At 33.3% G+C, this 16,114-nt stretch overlaps 3 protein-coding genes across 4 annotated transcripts; 2 read left to right on the forward strand and 1 right to left on the reverse strand.

The window, feature by feature from the left end:
• Positions 1–1,181: 1,181 nt before the first annotated feature.
• Positions 1,182–4,702, forward strand: LOC146948902 (fe(II)/2-oxoglutarate-dependent dioxygenase 4-like). Its single transcript, XM_085745066.1, has 3 exons — positions 1,182–1,703; positions 2,572–2,899; positions 4,115–4,702. The coding sequence occupies exons 1-3, from the start codon at positions 1,237–1,239 to the stop codon at positions 4,370–4,372; spliced, it is 1,053 nt and encodes a 350-aa protein (XP_085601192.1). The 5' UTR covers positions 1,182–1,236; the 3' UTR covers positions 4,373–4,702.
• A 1,900-nt stretch (positions 4,703–6,602) lies between these two features.
• LOC146948903 (WAT1-related protein At4g30420-like) lies at positions 6,603–12,436 on the reverse strand. Of its 2 annotated transcripts, none has more exons than XM_085745065.1 (7): positions 12,227–12,436; positions 12,025–12,093; positions 8,675–8,791; positions 8,355–8,592; positions 7,404–7,562; positions 7,157–7,308; positions 6,603–7,032 (listed from the first exon to the last, which is right to left on the reverse strand). In XM_085745065.1, exons 1-7 carry the CDS (start codon positions 12,409–12,411, stop codon positions 6,843–6,845), a joined length of 1,110 nt encoding a protein of 369 aa, XP_085601191.1. In that variant the 5' UTR covers positions 12,412–12,436; the 3' UTR covers positions 6,603–6,842. The 2 variants fall into 2 exon arrangements, with proteins under 2 accessions (XP_085601191.1, XP_085601190.1); XM_085745064.1 differs by having other exon boundaries at positions 12,025–12,096.
• A 1,212-nt stretch (positions 12,437–13,648) lies between these two features.
• On the forward strand, positions 13,649–15,843 carry LOC146948904 (uncharacterized). The gene is made up of 3 exons (XM_085748450.1): positions 13,649–14,278; positions 14,354–15,462; positions 15,555–15,843. Exons 1-3 carry the CDS (start codon positions 13,649–13,651, stop codon positions 15,841–15,843), a joined length of 2,028 nt encoding a protein of 675 aa, XP_085604576.1.
• Positions 15,844–16,114: the final 271 nt, after the last annotated feature.

The following is a 16,114-nucleotide window of genomic DNA, read 5'->3' on the forward strand; positions in this document are numbered from 1 at the left end:
GCAATGGTGTCATTGGTGCTATAGAACCAATCCTGGGCGTTGATGTGTGTGGATGTGTGTTGGGATGTGTGTGTGATGTGTGTGTGTGGTGGAGATGCAATGGTATGGTGCCATTGGTGCCATTAATGGCACCAAAGTGGAGTCCGTAGACACTAGTCATGTCCGTTCCTACGAATCCGGAGGCTCGATTCTGTAAGTGAAAAGAGATCCGTAATAAAATAAAAATGTACTTTTTTTTAAAGAATAATGTGCTGTTTAAATTTTTAAAAAGATAAATATAAGGTGCCGTATATGTACACCCAAAAGTGAAAATCACTACCTAACACGTTTGGCCCGAAATCACCCTTACAAATTGTTTTTTTCTTTCTCTCTTTTAGTTAAGTAAGTGTTCATCACATATTTTTAGTTTTATGTCATATTGTTTTGCGATTTTGTTGTTGTTGTTTGTGTTGATTTCCCATCATTGTGCGTGTGTTTCTGAGTTTTTATGAGACGATAATTAGTAGTTGTCAATTCTACAATTTGTTTTTTTGCAATAATTAGAAAAGGCTACCGCTACATTGTTTTTTTCAATAATTACAAGTGGTCACCACTACATTATTTTCCCATAATTAGCCGTTGTCAGCACACATTTTGTTTTTTTTCGATAATTAGGTGTCTACTACTCCCTCCGTTTCAAAATGAGTGTCGCTTTAGCCAAAAAAATTTGTTTCAAAATGAGTGTCGCTTTCAGTTTCCAATGCAATAATAACTTTTTCTTTTCAATTGTACCCTCCAATTAATACTCTACACACTACTTCCAAAGTATTACGTTTAAAATTAACCAATAGTTAATAAGGATAATTTGGTAAAATAACCATTCTCTTTCTCTTAATCATTGCATTTCTTAATATGTGTGTAAACACCTAAAACGACACTTATTTTGAAACGGAGGGAGTACTTTTTTTAGAAGATATACTAATTTTTCACTACTTTTTTCCATGCTTTTTTTCGATAATTACAGGTGGTCAGTGGTCACTGCTACATTTTGTCCTTGTTTTTCCATAATTCGAAGTTGTCACCACAAAATTTTGTTTTTTTTCAATAATTAGAAACTGTCACTACTTTTTTGAGAGGAAATATCAAGTTGATTTACGAACTTGCTACTTCCATAAATAGAAAGTAAACAGAACAAATGAAACACAAGAAACCACCTTCCACATACGTTGATTTACAAACCCTAGCATTAGAACAACCATGGGAGAAGTGGACTCATCTTTTGTTCAACCCGAAGAACACAGACCAAATTTCTCCATCACAGAAGCCAAAGGAGTTCCCGTAATTGACCTCTCCCCAATATTCCAACAACCACCAGATCCATCTGCTATTGAAAACCTAGTGAAGGAAATTGCAGGTGCATGCAAGGAGTGGGGATTCTTGCAAGTCACAAACCATGGGGTACCTTTGAGTATTCGGAAGAGACTTGACGAAGCGTCTAAATTGTTCTTTGCTCAAAGTATGGAGGAGAAGAGGAAGGTTGGCAGAGATGATATCAGTCCAAGTGGTTATCATGATGGAGAGGTCACCAAGAATATCAAAGACTGGAAAGAATGCTTTGATTTTCTTTGCAGAGATCCTACTGTGGTTCCTCTCACTGATGATGAACATGATGATCGACTTACTCAATGGACTAATCCAACCCTTCTATATCCTCCAAATTTTAGGTAATTGTTTCATATTCAATCCATATTCATTATTCATTGATCGTTCATAGTCTTAATTTGGTTTGGATCGTTCATAGTTTGTTACAATTAATTAACTTAAAGACTTAAGTTCTACGAAAAAAACTTAAAATCCAACCTATTACAATTAAATAACTTGACCTCGGTGTAATTTAACCAATAATTTTTTTTTCATTGTTGAAGGAATTAGCCAATAATTTATTATTTGGCCACTCTAGTCACACTTATCCTCAAAGGTGTAGCTGTGGGTAAGGATAGGGTAGCTTTGGCTACCCAAAAACTAATTTTTTATTTGTATGATTAAGTGTATTATATGTTTAGATACCCCAATAAAATATATTTAACTACTCTAAATAAGTTTATTTGTTAAAAGTTAAGCGAAATAAAATATGCAAAAGATTATAACTTTGTTTGATAGATCTATTTCATCATATTGACACATTCGGTATATTAAACAACTAAAAGGATAGCTTTGTTAGTTTTTACTCTTTTGGTATTAAACAAATTTTATTGATTAAATTTTATATATTAATTTAATTTTTGTTTGTTGTGTTATATATATATATATAGCCACCTCGTAAATAATTGGCTAGCTTCATTGCTGCTTACGACAAGATTTATAATTTAATATTTTACAATTGTAACGATTTTTTGAATGAATTTACTTGGATTGGTTTTTTTTTTTTTTTTTAACGAAGTCATCCAAACCGTAACACACATGATCTTAATTTTCGTATAACTGGTTTTTTTACCTCAAGTTCAAATTCAAGCTGCACCACTAACACTCTATAATGGTGAATTGACTCTCAAATAAATTGGCTGTGTTTAAAATTGATGTCAATATGAGCAGGGTGATAATGCACGAGTATATTGAAGAGATGGAAAAGTTGGCACATAAACTGCTGGAACTTATAGCTTTGAGCTTAGGACTTAAAGCAGAAAGTTTTGAAGAATTTTTCAAGGATCAAACTAATTTTTTAAAACTCAATCACTATCCTCAATGCCCTTCCCCTCACCTAGCTCTTGGTGTTGGAAGTCACAAGGATGTTGGCACCATAAATATTCTTGGCCAAGACGAGGTTGCAGGTCTTGAAGTGAAGCGTAAAATAGATCAAGAATGGGTTCTTGTGAAACCAATCCCAAATGCTTACATTGTTAACATTGGTGATCTCATTCAGGTACTTATGGGGTTATTCATACGGTAATTGTATATTGTTTGCCATTGTTATGAATTGCATAACTAATTAAATGACCCCTTAATTAATCAGGAGACAAATATTTTAATATGATGATTGGACTTATTTTTTTAATTTCGTCTTCAAACCCCGAAGGATTGGACTTATCACTTATTTATAATTTTTTAATAGTAGTATCTAATAAAAACTCAATCCCTCCAACCCAGCGTCTCACAAAAATTTCTTAAATGGGACCCACTAATCAACTATCAATAACTTTATATCATTATATTTCAATTTTTTAATATTAAAATAGCGAGGGTCCCGCTTAAAAGTCGGGGTCTTAAATAAGACTCTAGGTCTTATAAGACCCTAGAAAAGATTCTCCCCAATTGGGTTATCTAATAGGTACCGAGTCTTAAATGGTTAAGACCCTCCCATTGTGTGACATTGGGTGCCAATCTCACGTGACATTGGTCAACTACAATGTCACAATATATAAAAAGATAAAAAATCCTTGTAAGTGAGAGAGAAGAAAACTATGATTTTTTTGTCTTTTTGTACATTTGCGACATTGTGGTTGGTCAATGTCGTCACATGACATTGACACCCCAATGTCACCCAAGTGTTTTCCATAACATAGACACCAATTTTTGGTACTTAGTCTCGCACGTATATATTACTTATTTATAATTTTTTAATAGTAGTATATAATAAACATTCAATCTCTTTAATCAAACATCTCATACACATTTTTTAAATAAGACTCATCCATCAATTATCAATAACTTTATATCATTACATTTTAATTTTTTAATAGAAAAGCGTGGATCCCACTTAAGATTGGAGTCTTAAGAGAGACATTGAGTCTTATAAGACCCCAATAATTTTTCTCCCCAATTAATACCAAATCTTAGATGTTTAAGAATCTCCCATTGAAGATAGTCTGTGACATATGTGGGACTTCTCCTTACCTTGTATTTTTTTCTTTGTAAATCATATAGTGTACCGATATTATATTAGACCTACAAAATGGGCTGTGTTTTTTGTTTTTTTTATTTTTTATTTTGTTTCATTGAACCTATCCAAAAAAGTCATAAACGCCAACATTGAGAATTGGAAATTGCAGGTTGGAACAAGCACCTCAACATATCAAAATATCTTTTACTATATGAATTGTATTTATGGGCATGATTGCAAACTGTTTTGTTTGTGCAGGTTTGGAGCAATGATGCTTATGAGAGTGTGGAACACAGAGTTATCGTCAACCCTGAAAAAGAGAGGTTTTCAATTACCTTTGGTTTGTACCCATCACACTACACCAATGTAAAGCCTTTGGAGGATCTTATAAATGAAGAGAACCCTTCAAAATATAGACCTTTCAATTGGGGCAAGCATCTTGTCAATAGAAAGAACAGCATTTTCAAGAAGAAAAATGTGGGGAACCTCCAAATTTATCACTATAAGATAGCATAAAGATATAATATGCTGCAGAAGATTGATTCAAGACAATGTTTCTTACGAGTGACTACAACTGAATTGGCTGCTAAAAATTTCGTGTGTTCTATTTACGCATTGTATTGTCGAATAACATCTATCATGTTCGATCCCTTCAATAAAATAAAATAAAATGAAATAAAATCTATCATGTTGGGGAAGGGGACTACATGATAGCAAATTTATGTATGTTCTTTCATATCAGAATTTGATTTACTGTTTAATGTTTGTCATGCATCTGTTTCAAGAAAATAAGTGTGTATTTTTTATCGACTTCGTTTGATTATATTATATATTTTTTTTGTGTAATTGATCACCTGGTTTTTAACTTATTTTTTTTTTTTAATTTGGTCTCATAACCATAGTCACTAAATTTGTGATTCGTCCTAATATGCGGTATGGGTACGGATTCGCGGTACACTACATCAGAAGAATTCGATACGTATGGAGGTATAACGCTTCGGTTCGTAATAATACCTAATTAAATATAATAAGTTATCAATAAAATTTTAACAAGAGTATTTTTTTTACTAGAATTTTTATTAGTAATCACTAAATATTTATAAAAATTTATAACCAGATATATAAATGCCGAAATTGATTTTGGAGCAAGGATTGAAATTTGGGAGCTTTGAAAGCATTTTATGTGGCTTAGGATCAGAGTACTTGAAGTTCCTCATCAACCAACTCATAGTTGGTCCTGATTTATATAATGTCTCCACCATTTAGTTATTTATGCTTTAGCCATGAGTAGTTAATTTTCCATTGATTAGGTCTTAGATGAACCTATTTTAAGCTATTTTAACCATGTGATTGTATAAACTCTACAAAATACTTGAAAAAATTTACAGTACATAGACTACCCTGAAACATACACCGGTCCTATTACACTCACATAACTCAAAGGAAATACCTAACTACATATTACAACGCTTTAAGACAATATTAAAGAGAAAATAAAAAATCCATACGCAAACTTAAATTATTTTTGATTTGTGCATCTTGTAATAAAAAGGCTTGATCCCATACATATAGTTTGTGTCTCCCTTTTCCTTTATAACTCTAAGAAATGTGGGGGCTTCTTCAACATGTATCTTTCCAACCAACGCTACCATTCTCCACCTTGATTAAAAATGATGTGTCGTCTCCCTCTTTTGTCTTGGAGCATTAACTTGTTGTCTCTACCAACGCTCCCATGGACTCCTGAACAAGTAAGTGTATGGGTAACCTCTCTTAGATATAATTTTTTTTTACACATTTATAGGTGATGTGATACTAAACCACTCAAATTTTGAACCCAATAAAATCCCACTTAAGTGTGAGTTCTCATCTCATATATTTGATCCAAACACTAGAATATCCCACTTTTTCTCCACCACCAAGCCAAACAGATTTTGATACCACTTGTTAAGGAGTGCGATGGAGAGTCAGAAGCAACAATGAATCAATGTTCTAGGATAATAAGAGAGAGACATACCAGATCTCCACCAAAAACCTTAAGACTTCAATATATGAATCACCTTTCATATATATCAAATTACATTTTACCCAATCGTAGATGATGTGGAACAAAACCACTCACACTTGAAACCCAAAATTATCACCCTCATACTATGACCATTAGGCATGGCAACAAAACCCGTGCCCATGGGTACCCGCCCAAACCATCCCCGATTTGAGGGGTTTTCTCCGATTTGACTGGGTTTGGGTATGGGTTTGGGTTTTCCCCGATTTCATAATACGGGTATGGGACGGGTAACGGGGATATATGTACCCAACCCGAACCCATACCCAAACCCTACCCGAATGTTTAAATGTCATGTTTTTGTTTTTGTTGAGGGGGTTGATAACGATATGTAATGTTATTTGGTTTGATAGCTATCATGATATAAGAACTTTCATTGATGATTAAAGGAGCAACCGAATTATTCGGTAAGGAAATGTTAAAATGAGCGCAAATTCTTGGATAATGCATTAGAACATTACCATTGAAGCTTAAAAAAATCTTTTTTCGTTAAAAAAAATTGATTCACTGCAGGGACGGGGATGGGGCGGGAATACCCAAACCCATTGGGGACGGGGATGGGATTCAATTTCTCATCCCCGTTGGGTATGGGTAGGGTAATGGGTAAGTATATGGGAGTAGGGGATGGGGATGGGGAAGGCAAAACCCGTCCCCACCCCGCCCCATTGCCATGCCTAATGACCATACAAAAAAATTTGTTATTAACAAAATAGTGAAATGATTTTTAGTCTAATTTCACTTTGTATTTTTCATATAATTAAGTAACTTATTATACATACATACACACACATACATTAAAAGATTAAAAAATTTAAAGTTCATCTATAATGCTCAAAAGCTATATCAAGGAAAGGAAAAAATAGAAATGCCAATTTGACATTCATTTATTCTAGCACAAAATAGCAGTAGTGTAATGTTGATTCATCAAGGTAAAAGAGGATCTTCCAAATCAGTTTTACAGTATGTTTTTTCACAATATTCATTGGCAACAATTCCCTCTGTCGCATTAACGATAGATTTTGGATTTGCCTTCTCTTTCACATCAACTACATCTTCAGCTTTTCCCCAAAGAACAATATACAAGCCAATGATCACTCCAATTGCACCTATCAAGCTAACAAACATGAAGCAGAAGAATCATTTTGTTAGATTAATACCGTTGGTCCAAATCACCTTTAATTCAAATTGTGTTAAGAAATAAGAATCTTCATTAATTATTAGAATTTAACTATTAATACCTTCCAATGTATACTTCCTCATGAAGCAACAAAACAGCTAATACAGTCACAATTAATGTGGAAACAGGAGTAAACATAGCAGAGAATAGAGGTCCTCTTCTTGAAATGCACCATGCTTGGAGACATAAGGCTACTGCAGATCCCATAACACCCTACAAAATGTATTTATTCTTAATTATTCCATCGATGATGTATCAATTTATATAGACAAGTATTTATATATCATCATGGAAAATCATCCACATACTGAATATAAAATGCAACCAAATTGAAGTAGAGAAGTAATCTTCCAGGCATTTAGGTCTGCCTCCATGAATAGTGTCACTAGTAATGATTGTAATGTTGCCATTAAACACATCCAAGCAGAAAGAGATAACGTATTTGGATGGCTTTCATATGCTGGAACCTGAGTAAGATGTAAAGGATTAGGATTATTTCTTTAACATGAATTCTATCAAATTATTTCCTTATCATAATAAAACTCGAAGACTTGTTAGATTGACACTATGAAACCCATATACTAAAAAATATAGAGACATATCTGTATCTGATATTATGTATCGAAAACCGATACTCTGCAAAGACTTGCGAGTACGTACCCATGAAAAATTGAAATTCAGTTTTTTTTTTTAATATTTTAAAAATATTTTATTAGATATTTATGAGATACTTCACATATATATAAGCGGGTACTTATGGGATAATTTACGAATATTATTTGATTATAAGAGGAGCCCAGATGATCATCCATATTGGGCCAAGAGCAACAATACAGGTGAATTGGACTCCACATCTTAACCCAAAACTTTAAGACATTTAGTTTAAGAAATGACTCTTCTCCCATCTGTTTTTGCTCATTCCCATCAAAATAGCCGAGCGTGATTTAACTCACGCATGTGTATTTCTCAGTGGGGATAAGGAAAAACAGATGGGAGAAGAGCAATTCTCTTTAGTTTAAGAGTCATGTACTTATTTGTTCAACCGTCACTTTTTCATGCAAGGTGAGACTTGTAACATCACACTTGCCACAACATATATTTATTCTAGAAAAGATGAGGTATAAAAGGACGAGACATGGTTGTAAGAAATCAGTGGAAATATAGATGATTCAATTCAATGTGTGAATCAATTAAAAAAATGAACGATAAAAATATGTAGGATTATTGTAGTATAATGATTATTGACACAATTAAAATACCTGCAAAATAAGCCAAACAGACCAAGCAACACAACTTCCGAAAAGAACGAAACATCCAAGCAACCAATTCTCATCACTTTCTAAGGTTGTGCCAATGATTGATTTTGAAGGTATGCTTTGTGCATTTAGCAGCTTTGGACCCTTCAATAGTGCAATGAACACTGCTCCACTTACACCTATAATTGTTCCTACTATTTTGGCTATAGTTCTCAAACTTCTAATATTCACTTGCTCCATTCTGTAAAATATATTCAATTTCAAATTAAAAAACAAATTCATTTGAATTTCATAAATTTAGTCATCAATTAGTTAGTAATTACCCTACGAAAGCTGCTATTACAAATGTCACTGCTGGAACGAGATTGCACATTGCACTTGTAACTGAAGAAGAGACTAGATATAAACCCCAAGATAGTAAATTTTGATCCAAGGTAATGCTGTGCAAAACAAAAAGTGAAAACTCCAATCAGTCTCATATATATATATATATACACACACACACACACACACACATATATATATATATATATATATATATATATATATATATATATATATATATATATATATATTGTTTTTATTTTTATTTTTGAGAGGATTTTTATTTTTGAGAGGAAATAGTATTTAATTATTTTCTTTGAAACTTAAGTGTGTTTTATCTGCTAAATAATAGACAAAATATCACAAGACACAGACACGAACAATACAATATAAGGTAGAACAACACATGACAAATTTTTATGATATTGAATGATTTTTTGTCTTATATATAGTGGATTTTTTTGTGGACAAAAGGTTGTTTTGGTATTTCATACAATTGGTAAGTGAGACAAAAAGTTGTGATGTGGTTTTGTAGGGAACAAGAATTTCAGATTTTGTCTTATCTCTTACCTTCAGTTTGTCCTGTCTCCGAAATTGTTTTAATAATCAAACAAGGGTCAAGTTAACTTGTGCCCTAAGGACACATGTTAAAGAACAAAAAAAAAGTAGTTTTACATTGGAAAACATAATATTTTAACTTTTAAGAAGTTGACTACACGACTTTTAATATGTATATTTCTATATTAATTCCTTAACATGTGTCATTAAAGGCACAAGTTAGCATTTCCCATCAAACAACAATCTACAACTGAAATTCTTCTCTCATATCATTAAGATCCAACACACATTTTAGTTTAAATAGTATTTAATTCGGACGTTGAAAGTTAATTAGAAGTGTTTTCAAGAGGCACAAAAACCTGCTTCTATTGGTTTATAAAAGAAGCTGGATGTCCAACACTTTACTAACCAGAACCATAAATTTTGTCTTATAAAATTTGCCATGTACTTATAAATGCAATTAATCTTTAGTGTTTTATATAACATGTATAACTAGGATCCCCTAAAAAAAATACAACAAGGATTAGATATGGATTTGTCAAAATAAAATCCCGTAAAAAAATTACAACAAGGATTAGATATGGATTTGTCGAAAAAAAAAATAGATATGGCAAAATAAAGATATGATTTGACGAGATATATGGCAAAATATTATGTACTATTTATAACTTTTTTAGTGTTAATATTCACTTTAGTTCTTGAAAAATAATTGCATTTTTAAGTGAAGACCCACTCTAAGAAATATATAATATTTTAACTCTTATTGAACATTTTTATGCATGTAAATATAATATTTAAATGAGTTAAATATGTTTTTGGTCTTTATAAATATAGCAAATTTTTGATTTAGTCCCTCTAAAAAAAATTCATCAATTTTTAGTCCCTCAAAAGTTTTTCATCTTCATTTTTGGTCTATCTTCTTAAGTAAACTCATAAGTAGAATTCATATTTTTGAAAAAAAAAAAATTACAGAAAAGTTTATAACATTATAAGAATCTCTCCCAATAAAAAGATTAGAATTTTTGAACAAAACATGAAATAAATACAATTTTTATATTTTTCGGTTAAAAATTCATATTTAATTTATGTTTAATTGAAAAATTCTAATTTTTTTTGAGAGATATTTTTACAACATTCTACACAATTTCATTAAAAATACACACGATACACTTGAATTGACTACTTAAATAGGAACCAAAAGTGGCGATTGAAAATATTATAGAGATTAAAAGTCGAAGGAAAATTTTAGAGGGACTAAAATAAAAAAAAATGATATATTTATAGGGATCAAAAACTTATTTAACCTTTTTTTTTCTTTGGGCTAAAATCTGTCGTCACTTTAAATTTTAAGCTTATAACAAAATATTAGGAACTAAAATGAGTTTATTTCTAGAAGGAAATTTCTTTCCTAGGGATGGTTTATTTGGAGAAAAGGGGATAAATTCTCATTGTAATTTTGCAAATTAGAGATTAGCGTTGAAGTTGGTTTTATAGTTGTTTGTATTTTATTTGTAGTGTGACATTTCTTAGGTTCTAGGGTTTGTTGAGTGTAAATGTGTTTGGATACCCTTATCTATTGAGCCAACTTTTGGGATGAGATTCAGACCCAATTTAACATGGTACAGAGTCGGGTTAAGAATTGCAATGTAGGAAATGGACTCAGACCCACATCGGATATGATGGTGGGTGTTGAAGTTGGTTTTAAAAGAGTTTGTAATTTTTTTGGAGTCACACATTGTTCAAACTCATGTGTTGTTGAGTGTATAAATATGTTTGGATGTGTTCATATTTTGATCTAACTTTTTGAATGAGATCCAAATTCATTTCACATTTAGCCCATGGCTTGTAGAAGCTCTTCTATGGACGGAACCAAAAAAATAATAATTAGGGTGGATAAAATTTAACACATGCGAAATAAAATAAAAAATGGTTAACATCATTATATAAAAAAAATAATTATATGAAAAAAAAATAAGTTTTTCATATTTTAATTGGAGTTTTTTTCCGTCAAACAAAAACATACTCCACAAAAATGTAAGTAGTATGAATGTTTTTACACACTCCACAAAAATGTAAGTAGTATGAATGTTTGTTTTTTTTTTTTTTTTTTTTTATAAAATAAGTATTGAGATTTTAAAATAGTCAAAGAAAATACTAATAGGTTTTAATTTGTTGATGAGATTTACATAACCCACTGAACCCAATAGGATACTCTTCATAAGATAAGGGACATCTACCACATTGAATGCTTCATTATTGATATGAATAATTGATATTTAACAACTGTATTTTTTTTAACAAGTGTATTTGAATGAATAGTAAAATTTATAGTAAAGTTTGAATTTTGATATGCTGAAACATCCATATTTTTTTATAAAGAAATGTCAGTTGTTAGTATATTGTTGAAAGAGAGAAATGTCAACATGGATCAAATCTTGATAAAGTTTTAATCGTTTAACACTGCAACATTCATATGTCTAGATTTAAACCATAAACCTCTAATTAAGTTGGAAGATATTTTTAACAATCTTATCTAAATGCTCTTGAATGATGATTTATTAACATGACTGAATACTTTGTTTTATAAGAAAAAATACTTCACACTTTGCCAATATTTCATACCCCATTTTTATCCCTTTTTCTTTTTGTATCTTTTGTGGGTTTGGAGTAACCTAGTGCTCCCTTAATAAAATTTATTTACTTATAAGAGAAAAAATAAGAAGGGAATTTGTGATTTACATGAACATAAATATGCATTGATACTATTCAAGATTCAAGAATAGAAACAAACCCAACTAGTGAGGTGGTGAATATCCAAGAAAAACTCCTTAAATTTAAGGAATGGGAGGAGCCAGAATTTCTTCTGTCAAAAAGAAAATAAACAAATCAAATAAATAATGAATTAATTGATACACTTTAGATAAGAGGGATGGATATAATAATTGAGGAATTAATAAAAAAAACAATGAAAGAGATAAATGATAGTAAAGTACCCTGATATATAAGCAACAGGAGCAAGAAAAATGGTTGCAAAAGCATAGCGATACACAACAAATACCATTGGACTCAAACCCTCCAAAAGTACAATTCTTGTACCAAGAGTCAAGCCTGAATATATTAACTGTATCAATAACATAACCATTATTGGTAAGTAGTACTCCATGTTGAAATTTCCCATTTTGCTATGTTATGTACAAAGAGAAGGAGATACATATTATATATATACTCCCGCAACTCCTTAAAAAATAAATAAATAAATACTCCCTCAATATATGCATGACCATTATAAGATAATATAAAATTATTCACGATTCTCTTTTAACTATAATTTCATCTTTTAAAATGAATACGTGATGAATCTATAATTCAAATTTCAATCCATACAAATTATAATGTCCTTAACAACTAAGTTATTTTTATAAATAATTCTGTTTGTAAATTTAATATTTAAAAAATGTTTATAATTTTGAATATTTACAACTAAAACTACTTAAGTCAATGGTCCAAGAGTATAAAAAAAAAAAAAAAGATAGTTATATTATACACACACCAAGAAAGTGTCTTTCACACAGAATGTCACGAATGCTTTCCAACGTGTTGATATATGGTGTGAACTGTGAACTTTTGAGGGGAGGAAATGGACGAAACGTGCAAAAGTTAAATTCCAGCTGCATAGCCGCAAAAGTTAAAATTATTTTTCTATAAAAATATAATTCTAACATTCCACAATTCGGGGTAATTAGTCACACAATTGCATGTGCATAACGTCAAAATTCGTTTTGCAATTTTTCGAGTTATCAGTAATGTTAACAACACTATATTTTGAACACTCTCTCTAATATTAATTTTTTATTGGTTTATATCATTGTGAATTTACATTTTGAAAATTTAACCCACATAAAATGGTGGCACAAACATTAATTTCATCTAATAAAAAAGTGAGTGCTAAAAAAAGTGTTGAAAAATGAGTGTTGCTATCATTACTCTTCGCACTATTAAGCATTATTTTTTTATATTACTCCATGTCATTCCGTCCATTTTTATAAAGCAATTTTACAAATATATAAAGTATTAATTTAAGAAAAATTGTTGAAATAATAAATTTATTACAACGATTGGTATCAACTTTTTTGAGACAACGAAAACAACATCATATTAAAGCATTTGACTTAATAAAAACATGAGAGCTGAGAGTGAACGTGGTGGCCGACCTAGGTTTTCCCGTTGGCAACCACGCCGGAGCTTATCTCCAGAAGGGGTCCAGCCTGGGAGGCAGAAAATGGGGGGGGGATAGGGGTGATTGGTCTGTAGTTAGGTCACGAAAGTGAAAAGCGACGCAACCGGTGGATCGAGGATGGGACAGGTCAAGGGATTCAACGCGGCAAGGAGGCAGGGATCAGGGCAGGGGTTACGGTATGCAGTATGGCGGAAAAGATAATAGGTATTCCAATCGGCAAGCTAGGGTTTGGGAGGATCATCATGCAACGTACAAGACTGAACGTACAACCATTCCTTATGATTCTGGACGTCAGACAGCTCCATCAGCAAAGCGCGACGTTCATTTTGCTGAGCATGAAGATCGTTACTACGGGGTTGTTTCTTCTGACAAGGACGACAGTGGTATTGGTGCAAAGGTATCGTTTTATTTTGCCAACATTCCAGATTATATGCCTTTGTTCAGGCTACGCCAATTCTTCGAGGTATGTGGAATTCTGTCTGATATTTATGTTGCTAGACACCTTAATGCTCGAGGCCAGGTCTATGGGTTTGTCAGATTTTCAAATGTTAAAAATAGAGACAAATTTGGACAGGCTTTGAACAATATATGGATTGGTGATTATCGTGTTTGGGCGAGGGTAGCAAGGTTTGACAGGTTCGCACAGTTTGATGCGGATGTTAAGGTGGAGAGAAGTGGAGGCCGTGAGGTAGGGAGGGTTGAGGAGGTTAGGCCGGTGGTTGTTACGCATGGTGTAGGGATTAAGAACGTTCGGATGGAAAAGACGGTGGTAGAGGAGTTAGGTTGTGAGGGAGAAAAAATTGTGAAGGTTGGTACGGTGGATGTAAATGTAGAGCAGAAGGAGAAAAAAAATAAGTCGAAAAATAAAAAAAATGAAAAGAAGGGTGAGGATGAGGGAGTGGTGGGGAAGAAGGAGAAGGTTAGAATGGTGGAAGGGGTCACGAGGGAGAATGATGTAGTGAGGAAAGGGAAAGAGATAAAGGGAGGTGACCTTGTGTGGGAACCGGTGGTGAAGAAGGATGTGGATAATGGTGTTGTTCATGCGGGCATGCTGTCATATATTTCGAAGCCGGAGGATCGAATGTGGGCAAATGGTGGAGTGGTGGCTAGGGTGGTGTCGGGAGAATCTTCGTTATCTTTACAACAAAGGGTCGTCGACGCAGGTTTTGTGAATATTGAGGTGATTCCAATGGGAAGTGATATGGTTTTGCTACATTGTTCGAATGGTGAGGACATTTGGAAAGTATTTAATGATGCAATACATTTTTTTGGTATGCTATTCTCGGAGGTGCATCAATGGTCCAAAGAAGATACTTATGAACGAGGTGCCTGGTTAAGGATTTATGGGACTCCTCCGCAGGCTTGGAACGAAGCATTTTTTAATTTATGTGTGTCAGGCTGTGGTAGATTTATCCGATCAGATGATTGTACGGTGGATCGGGCACGGTTAGATTTTGCACGTGTCCTTATTTATACATCTTTTTTGGAAGTTATTAATTCTTCAGCTGATGTTGTTATTGATGGTACAAATCATGTGATTAAAATTGTTGAGGAGTGGGGGTGCAATCTTGGTGAAGATGCATTTTTGGTGGAAGAGGAGAGGGACTCAACTTCGGAAGCGTTAAATGAGAAGGAACATGTTGTTGAGGAGGAGGAGGATAATGGTAACATGGATGACTTGTTGAATGATTTAAATGTTGCTTGGAGGAATGATACTGATGGCCACGAGGAAAAGCTGTTTGATGTGGAAACTAAATTGTTGAATGCAAGTGAGGCTGGGTCTGTGAAACAGGTTCAGAATTCGGTGGCTTTTAACAAACAGCCTGTGCTTGAGAACATGAACTTGGTTAAGGATCGGGACACCCATCTTGGTCCCGGTTATGTTGCTGCTAGCTCGGTTCAGCAGGGGCAGGCCAATGCTTCGCTTTCTAAAGCATCTGGCAAGTCAAAAAAGAAGCTTAAGGCTGCTGTTTCTCTTAAGCATACAGCTGGGTTTATAAAAAAAAAATAGCTCGTTTACCGTCGATAGAAAGGAAGGAAATTCTGAAGGTTTTAAAGAAACAACAAAGAAAGAAACGAATCAGGTCTACAGTGTCAAACGACTTGGTTAAATCTTCATCTTCTTCTCCTATTTTGTCTAACGCGTCGGTTAATAAAGAGTTGGAGCACTGGGTTGTTTTGCATGATAAAAAGGAGGATGTTGCAGCTGATGCGAGGGGGATAGGCAAGACTTTGGGTGTGTGTTTTGAGGGTGGTGTTAATAAATCTTTTAACTTGATGACGAGGGAGGGTAGAAGGGAGTTGAGGCCGTCGGGGAGTGTGTTGCAAGGGGCTGTTGTGGGGGACGGTGGGGAGGGTAATGAAGGAGAGTAGGTTGAGGTGGAGAAGGGGCTGGTTGGGGGTGGAGAGTGGTGGAGATGAAAATTATTTCTTATAATGTTCGGGGGTTGGGTGGTTGTGAGAAGCGAGAAGAAGTGCGTCGTCTTATTTGTGATAGGCGGCCTTTAGTGGTGTGTTTGCAAGAAACAAAACTAAATTTGGTTGATGCATTTATTATTAAATCTTTGTGGGGGTAGTGATGGTTGTGGGTATTCTTATCAAGCTTCTGTCGGTGCTTCTGGAGGTTTGTTAATTATGTGGGATA

The sequence above is a fragment of the Medicago sativa genome, chromosome 2 (assembly GCF_051527215.1).
Source record: "Medicago sativa cultivar Bolivia chromosome 2, Bolivia_mono, whole genome shotgun sequence".
Taxonomy (NCBI): domain Eukaryota; kingdom Viridiplantae; phylum Streptophyta; class Magnoliopsida; order Fabales; family Fabaceae; genus Medicago; species Medicago sativa.

Excerpts from the sequence above, each read along its gene's own strand:
- LOC146948902 (XM_085745066.1), top strand. The coding sequence starts at position 1,237 with ATGGGAGAAGTGGACTCATCTTTTGTTCAACCCGAAGAACACAGACCA. Across the intron at positions 1,704-2,571 it reads CTATATCCTCCAAATTTTAG|GGTGATAATGCACGAGTATA; the intron begins GTAATTGTTTCA and ends CAATATGAGCAG. Across the intron at positions 2,900-4,114 it reads ACATTGGTGATCTCATTCAG|GTTTGGAGCAATGATGCTTA; the intron begins GTACTTATGGGG and ends TTGTTTGTGCAG.
- LOC146948903 (XM_085745064.1), bottom strand. The coding sequence starts at position 12,411 with ATGGGAAATTTCAACATGGAGTACTACTTACCAATAATGGTTATGTTA. Across the intron at positions 8,593-8,674 it reads GTAATAGCAGCTTTCGTAGG|AATGGAGCAAGTGAATATTA; the intron begins GTAATTACTAAC and ends TATATTTTACAG. Across the intron at positions 7,309-7,403 it reads TTGGTTGCATTTTATATTCA|GGTGTTATGGGATCTGCAGT; the intron begins GTATGTGGATGA and ends TACATTTTGTAG.
- LOC146948904 (XM_085748450.1), top strand. The coding sequence starts at position 13,649 with ATGCAGTATGGCGGAAAAGATAATAGGTATTCCAATCGGCAAGCTAGG. Across the intron at positions 14,279-14,353 it reads AGGGAGAAAAAATTGTGAAG|GGTGAGGATGAGGGAGTGGT; the intron begins GTTGGTACGGTG and ends AATGAAAAGAAG. Across the intron at positions 15,463-15,554 it reads TCTCTTAAGCATACAGCTGG|GTCTACAGTGTCAAACGACT; the intron begins GTTTATAAAAAA and ends GAAACGAATCAG.